The sequence below is a fragment of the Crotalus tigris genome, unplaced genomic scaffold, assembly GCF_016545835.1.
Source record: "Crotalus tigris isolate CLP2741 ecotype Arizona unplaced genomic scaffold, ASM1654583v1 scf7180000017764.6130737, whole genome shotgun sequence".
NCBI classification, from domain to species: Eukaryota; Metazoa; Chordata; class Lepidosauria; order Squamata; family Viperidae; genus Crotalus; species Crotalus tigris.
The window spans coordinates 3,396,816-3,404,609 of record NW_024096618.1 but is presented as its reverse complement, the minus strand read 5'-3'; the positions used below and the strand labels follow the sequence as shown (position 1 = coordinate 3,404,609).

General features: G+C 43.0%; 1 protein-coding gene across 1 annotated transcript; it reads right to left on the bottom strand.

Moving 5' to 3' along the window:
* Positions 1 to 401: 401 nt before the first annotated feature.
* Positions 402 to 6,663, bottom strand: FAM111A (FAM111 trypsin like peptidase A). The gene is made up of 3 exons (XM_039341263.1): positions 6,431 to 6,663; positions 5,967 to 6,025; positions 402 to 3,017 (listed from the first exon to the last, which is right to left on the bottom strand). The coding sequence occupies exons 2-3, from the start codon at positions 6,018 to 6,020 to the stop codon at positions 1,134 to 1,136; spliced, it is 1,938 nt and encodes a 645-aa protein (XP_039197197.1). The 5' UTR covers positions 6,021 to 6,025; positions 6,431 to 6,663; the 3' UTR covers positions 402 to 1,133.
* Between the last annotated feature and the right edge of the window lie 1,131 nt (positions 6,664 to 7,794).

Genomic DNA, 7,794 nt, shown 5'->3' with positions numbered 1-7,794 from the left:
ATGTGTTTCAGAGTGAGGCATCCTTACTGGTAACTTTGGGTCTTCAGAACAGAACAGCAGAGTTGGAAGGGATCTTGGAGGTCATCTAGTCCAATCCCCTGCTCGGGTAGGAAACCCTATACCATTTCAGACAAATGATTGTCCAGTCCCTGCTTAAAATCTCCAGTATTGAAGCATTCACAACTTCTGGAAGCAAGCTGTTCCACTGATTCATTGTTTTGTCAGGAAATTTCTCCTTAGTTCTAGGTTGTTTCTCTCCTTGATTAGTTTCCATCCGTTGCTTCTTGTCTTGCCTTCAGGTGCTTTAGAGAATAGCTTGACTCCCATCTTTGTGGCATCCCCTGAGATATTCATGCACCTAATTATGGCATCAACATGTCCTGGCATCTTCTTTTTTTTTCTTTTTTTTCTTGGTCCATAGCCTTCATCTCAGCCCCAGCTCACAAGTAGGATAGGTTGAAGTTGCCATTAGCTGTATTTCCTCCCTTAAATAACTGCCATCAAAGTGGAACTTTGTAAACATTGTAAATCTAAGACTGTTACCTTGAAGAGAAGGCAAGCAACTGACTGTGACTGAGAGCAAAATGAGCGGCAAAATGAGATGGCAATTCAATTTTCTGCCAATTCAAGGAAAGATGGATAATGCCCTGATTCAGCAGTGAGGGAAATGCCTTTCTAATATCTTCTATAATCACCAAACTATTGTTATGTCAAAATAACAGTAAAAAAGGACAGCCCTTATATCACCACAGTATTGACTGTATGATACTAGAAAATATACTAGAAAAGTCACTAACTGGGATCTCGCTTTAGTTCCACTTTTCTTCTCTCCCAAATAATATAAATCAATGTTTGCATAAAGGAAGAAGTACAAATAGCTAGGAAACAGAGACACAGCTACAAAAGAATTTATGCTATTGGGAGTTCTAAAATGCAAAGGACAACACTAAACTTTGAGGCATTTCTTGGAGAATTTAATGTAGAGTGGCAGCTATGTTCAGCCTGAATATTTGAAAATAAATGTATCTGTCACAAACTGTTATAAGTCCAAAGAAAGCAGAACCTTGGCAGATAATTTTCCCTCAAGCCATTTCATTTTTTGGAGAAGTGGATTGAACTTTAACAATATAACATTAACTACAATCCATTTCCTCCTCTGCCTCATTCTGAAATGCATCCACATGTGAATTATCTTCACTTGTATCAGGAGAAAATGTAGAATCAAACCAAGATCCAAATTTGGATTTAATTTTTAAAATGATTGAGCAAATTAAATAGCCCCATTCAATTATGCTACACTCTTTGTTTCTCATTTTATAAGCAAATCCAGCAGCGTGCATAGCAACAAGTTTCCCATTTTTGTCAAACACCGGTGACCCTGATGAGCCCTCAAAAAAACAGGTATTGTAAGCGACAAGATCAGGACTATTTTTTTCTCGGTCAAAACCTTTTGGGTTATACGAATGGATGCATTTTTCATCTGAGTTGTAACCACACATATATCTGCTGCATTCACTATTCTGGTGTTGCTGCAAATGATTGCTGTATTTATTGCCACGCTCAAATACACTGACAACAACACAAACATCCATAGACTTGATTCCTCCCTTTGGGTGACCTGTGATAAAAACGGGACCATTTGGTGGTGGTGGAGAATGAAATTGCAACAGTCCTGGCGGAGGATGACTTTGACTTTCATTTTCTTCCAATTTCAGGACAGCAAAATCGAGATCCTTATCTGATATTTCAAACCAGTTTTCCAGTGAGAACCACTTTTCTCTAGGAGGATGCTCTTTTTTATAAGAGAAAGTTACACGGGCTAACTGCTTAATTCTATTTCCCCAGTCCTTTGCTTCACTTCCTTCTCCAACTATCTTCTCTACTACATGGTAACATGTTAATATATATCTACCACGGAGAACAAAGCAAGTTGCAAACCCATGAACGCATCCTAAGTCATTCCTCCATTCTATATATCCAACAGAATTCATACGGGTAGCAAGTGTCTCCACCAATATAGCTGAAAGAGAGTCATTTACCTCCTTTCCAAAGTTTTTTTTACAAACTTCCAAGTCCTTTTTATTCAAAAAATTGAAAATCTTTTCTCCTTCTTCCTTCAGCTTAGGATACAAATGCAGGAGCTGGCATTCAAACTCCTGCTGCTGCTGTAGTTTAGAAGTACCGAGCTGTCCTTGCTCATAGTCTGGCTGTGGCTGTTGTGTTTTAGAAGCACTGAGTTGTCCCTCCCCAAAGTCCGGCTGTCCCTGTGGCTTTTCAAGGGTACACAGCTGCCCCCCTGCCAAGTCTAAATCATTCTGTTTCTTGTTTAGATCACCACTGTATCTGGCACCTTTTTTAGACTCCACGTGGATTTCATAAACTTCATCTGGTTGATCTGATAAGATCTTAACTAAGTAATTGTTTTCTGTGATTGTTCCTTTTTTTACCAGTGTCCAATTCTCTTCTTTCAAGAATGACATAAAGCGGCCATCATTGCACAGGGCATCTTTTATCGATTCTTCTTTAGGGGCAAAGATACAAAATGTGCAATATTCGTTAATTAGGCTGCCGTTTTTTATTACCGTACGGCTTTGTTTTCCATGGCTTTCCATTCTAGAACCTATTCCACGGACATAGAACAATATACATTCTCTCCTATCGTCATATTGGCGATACCATACTTCATCAGTTAGCTTGTAAGACTTCATTTCAAATTGTGAGCCATCAGGTACATACTTTAAAGGCATTCCCAGATTGATGAAGGAATCCCAAGACTTTGTCTTGTCTATTAAGTGGAACTCTTTTCTCTTGGTTCTGTCCATCCAGGCACAGACATGTTGATTAGACCTGAGGGCACTAAAGAGACTGTCAGTAAGTCTGCCTCTCACTATATGCTTCCTTCCATCTTTACCGAATGTCACCTTGAATTCTCGTTCTTCTTCACTTGCAGACTTGCGACTTGTTGCAACTTTTTCGGGACAATGATATTCATCACTACTTAGTACCTCTTCTTTGATCTAATAAAAGGCAACAATTAAATATGTGTTTGGTTTGTTATTTTGTTTTTCATTAAAACAACAGTAAAAAGACCATGTAGTGCCTAGAACCTATGTAAAGTAGATGCGAAACAATATTTTGTATAGGATATTTTCATAGGTGCTTTTAACCCAATTCAGGCATTTTCTGAACTTAATTTAATTAAGCTACCTAAGAAAGAAAGAAAATAACTAAGGCCGTGAGCACAAATCTTGGCTCAACATGTCAACACTACCAGATTACTTTTTCCTCTTGAACACAATAACCTGAAGGGCAATTGTCTCTATATTCAAACTGAAGGAGCTTATAATCTTCCCTTAACCAGGCACACTGCAGACCTGGGATTCTCAATCATGGATTAATTTAAAACATGTTCTGCTCTACCCATATCTCCAGGTGCATGTGATCCCATAATGTACTAAGGAGAGGCATGGAGACTGTGGGGAAATTCCACCATAACTTCCCAAAAGGAAAAGAATTAAAGGAAAGTTAGCTTGATTCATCACTCCCAGTAATAGCAGGGTCAACTAACACTTTCAAAAACCAAGCACCGAGGATCCAGTCAGGAGAACTGGCCTCTCTTATGTGGCATTTAAAAACAGGAAGAGGGCAGACTCCATGTTTATCTTTCAGGGTTTCTGTTTCTTCCTCTGGAGCAGGTGAAAGCCAAGTTAGCAGAGAGCCCTTAGCCATCAGCAGTGCAATTGCACGTTCTATTCTGAATTTGGATAGAATGCTAGGATCTGTGGTTTCTTGTGGGATGGACCAGGATTTTCAAACTGTATTTTACAGAGAACTTAAGGACCAAAATCAATACTCAAACTCAACCAATTTTCTATTACTAGAGTATGATTTGACCCAATGTCTAGAGCAGTGGTTCTCAACCTGTGGGTCGGGACCCCATTTGGGGTCGAATGACTATTTCACGGGAGTCGCCAAACAACGCAGTCCGCCATTTTTTCCCCTTTTTCTTAGCTGTGCTACTCCCTTTTATTCTATTGGCTTTTGAAAGCCAATAGAATAGACTCTCTTGAATAAAATTTAATTCTATTGGCTTTCAAAAGCCAATAGGAATTGTCCAGGCTGTCTCTGCCCTGCTGAGCCCGCCAAAAGTCCCATTCTGCAAATGGTGCTGCAAGTTGTCTGCAGCGAAGGAGAGCTGTCTGGAAGTTTCCACCCCTCCCTGCTGAGCAACTACTAAAAATGTAAGTAAAAGAGGGCCAGGGGTGGGAGGTCGGCGGGCGCAGGGAGGGTTACTGGCATGCATGGGGCTGGGCAGGTGCCTTACCTCCCTTGGGCTGCTGGTGGTTGGCCTGCGCCATCTCTGCCGCTTGCCAGCTACACCTCGGCCGGCGCAGGGGGCAGCACCATGCATGTGTGGCGCTCCCGGGCAGGGAAAGTCCTCAACTTATGACTGGTTGGGTAGTCCTCGACTTACGACCGGTTGGGTAGTCCTCGACTTACGACTGGTTGGGGGTCACGGCATTAAAAAGGTTGAGAACCACTGGTCTAGAGCCTGTTCAGCTATAGACAAGACTAAGAGGCTGTGGCTGTTTAGCCCCTCCCCCTCCACTGGTTGAGGAAGTTTTCACTGTCCGTCTGGGATAGGGTACTACTTCCTTATCTGAGACTGGAGTACAACTTGGGGAGCCTCCTGGACTGGCAGCGAGTGCTGAAAGAGCAGGTAGCAGCTGTGGCAGGAATAGTCTGGCTGAATCGTTTTATATTTTTTGCTGTTTTTGGATTGAGTAGGTAATAATAATAGAGGTAGTCCTCGACTTACAACCATTTGTTTACAATAGAACTGAAAAAAGCAGCTTATGAGCATTCTTCACTTACACCAGTGGTTCTCAACCTTTTTAATGGCGCGACCCCCAACCAGTCGTAAGTCGAGGACTACTCAACTGGTGCAGCACCATTTGCAGAATGGGACTTTTGGCAGGCTCAGCAGGGCAAAGACAGCCTGGACGATTCCTATTGGCTTTTGAAAGCCAATAGAATTAGACTCTATTCAAGAGAGTCTATTCTATTGGCTTTCAAAAGCCAATAGAATAAAAGGGAGTAGCACAGCTAAGGAAAAGGGGGGAAAAAATGGCAGACTGCATTGTTTGGCGACCCCCGTGAAATGGTCATTCGACCCCAAATGGGGTCCCGACCCACAGGTTGAGAACTACTGACCTACACCAATTGCATCATCCCCACAGTCAATTCAGGCACTGGGCAAGTGGCATGTATTTATGATAGTCCCGTTGACAAGCAAAGACAATTGGGGAGGTCAAATTCACTTAACAATCACACGATTCACTCCACAACTGTGGCAAAAAAAGATCATAAAATGAGGTGCAACTCACTTTAACTGCCTCACTTAGCAATGGAAATTTTGGGCCCAATTGTGTTTGCGGTTCAAGAACCGCCTGTAATGGCTGCCATATCAAAAATACCTTTGACGGCACTTAAGAGAATCTGCACATTGACAAAACATTTGCCACTTACCAAAGGCTAGACTGCTTGGATCCACACATTTAGTGTGCCGATACTTTGCAACATCCTAGGCCAGGGGTAGGCAACCTTGGCTCTTTTATGACTCGTGAACTTCAATTCCCAGAATTCCTGAGCCAGCCATGCTGACTCAGAAATTCTGGGAGTTGAAGTCCACGAGTCATAAAAGAGCCAAGGTTACCTACCCCTGGCCTAGGCTCTCTCAGAAATTGATGTGTATGAAGGCCAACCCCAGTTAAAAGAACTGGTGGCTGTGATCTCACAGTTGTGTACATAATAGGAATGATAAACGTTAACAGGTCCCACAGCCTGAAAAAGTTTTAAGCCACAGGCTTGGAGGCAAGGAGAGAGTAAGGAAATGCATGTCATGACATGCCCATGGAAAGCATGACTCACCGCACACAGACCATCAGAATAAGCAGGAACTTTACCTTTGGATTTTCATCACTAGTTACAGCAGCGAAAGCATCTTTCAGCGGTTCCATCCTTACTGTTGGTAAAGTGAGGGGAAAAAAAAAGAGATGATGACCTAAACAAGAGGATTATACTAAATTTTTCCTGCTATTTTGACTTTTTTTTTAACCCACTCCATTATTCATTTTCAGCTAGGGCGTTTTTGCTGCTTTGGGCACGTAAGCTTTTAGTTTATTGAATAAACCAAAATTAGCTCGGTACACCACACTAAATCATGATCAAGATCACTAGCTTATTATGGCTGCGTGTGCTGGGTCAACCAGTTAAGGTTTCTCCCGCCCGCCGCCCGCCGACTGCTGTGGGATTAAATTCGCAGGCGGGACGACCTCTATGAACCTTGTCGGCAGAGAGAGTGCTGTAATAAAGGAAATCACGATCGTTCATCGTTTCGCATTCACACGTTCGTTCAAGAACTCTTTACCTTTAAAAGGAGCTGTCTATCAGCCGAGGTTTGGAAATAAAAGACAACGGGAGGCCTCTAGCACACCTTCCGGAATGACAAAAAAGGGGGAAATGACTCCACAAGTTCTTGCAGAGGCTTTTCGTAAGGCGGAGAGGGTGGGGACAAAGCGATTTTTACTTTTCCGGGGCGGTGATTCGGACCCTGAGTAACAACAGACTCATTTCGGCAAAAGTGATTCCCGCCCATTTCCTTTTAGATGACGAGAAATGGAAAGCAGCCGCTAGCCGACAAATGAAAGCGAAACTGGATCCAGTTCTGAAATTTCCCGGGCTTTCATTATGGCCTCTTGGGGCGCTCTGAATCAATTAATCAATCAATCCCCGGAAGGTACAGAAATAGACTCCAGCTCTGGGGGAAGAGTAGCCGAAGCCGGCGAGAGACTGCATCGGGATCGTTCCCCTCCTACTGGAAAGCTGGAAAGGCCTGGCGGGGGCTGGATGATTCAGAGTCTTGCTCCCTTCGGCTTCCGAATTTAAGTCCTGCTTGCATTCCAGCCTTTGTCTGAAAAATAGGGACGGGGGAGGAAACAAATAAGCAAACACCGCCCTAGAGGCCAACAAAGTCATTACCAAAAACCAACATGGGTTTGTCAAAAACAGATCATGCCAGACAAATCTTACTGCATTCTTTGATTAGGTGACAAAATTAGTGGATCAGAGGAATGCTGTGGATATAATTTACTTGGACTTCAGTAAGGTAAAAAGTAGATCACAACCTTCTACTTGATAAAATAGAAAAATGTGAGTTAGACAGCATCACCACTAGATGGATTCATAGCTGGCTGACCTGCTGTACTTAATGGAACTGCATCTACATGGAGGGAAGTGTGTAGTGGGGTGCCCCAGGGCTCTATTCTGGGCCCAGTGCTCTTCAACATCTTCAATCTATGATTTGGACGCGGGGATAGATGGGGAACTCATCAAATTTGCAAACACCAAGCTGGCAGGAATAGCCAACACTCTAGAACAGTGGTTCTCAATCTTTTTAATGAGATGACCCCCAACTGGTCATAGGTCGAGGACTACTCAACCAGTCGTAAGTCGAGGACTACTCAACTGGTGCAGCACCGTTTGCAGAATGGGACTTTTGGCAGGCTCAGCAGGGCAGCCTGGACAATTCCTATTGGCTTTTGAAAGCCAATAGAATTAGACTCTATTCAAGAGAGTCTATTCTATTGGCTTTCAAAAGCCAATAGAATAAAAGGGAGTAGCACAGCTAAGGAAAAGGGGGAAAAAATGGCAGATTGCATTGTTTGGCGACCCCTGTGAAATGGTCATTCGACCCCAAATGGGGTACCGACCCACAGGTTGAGAACCACCGCT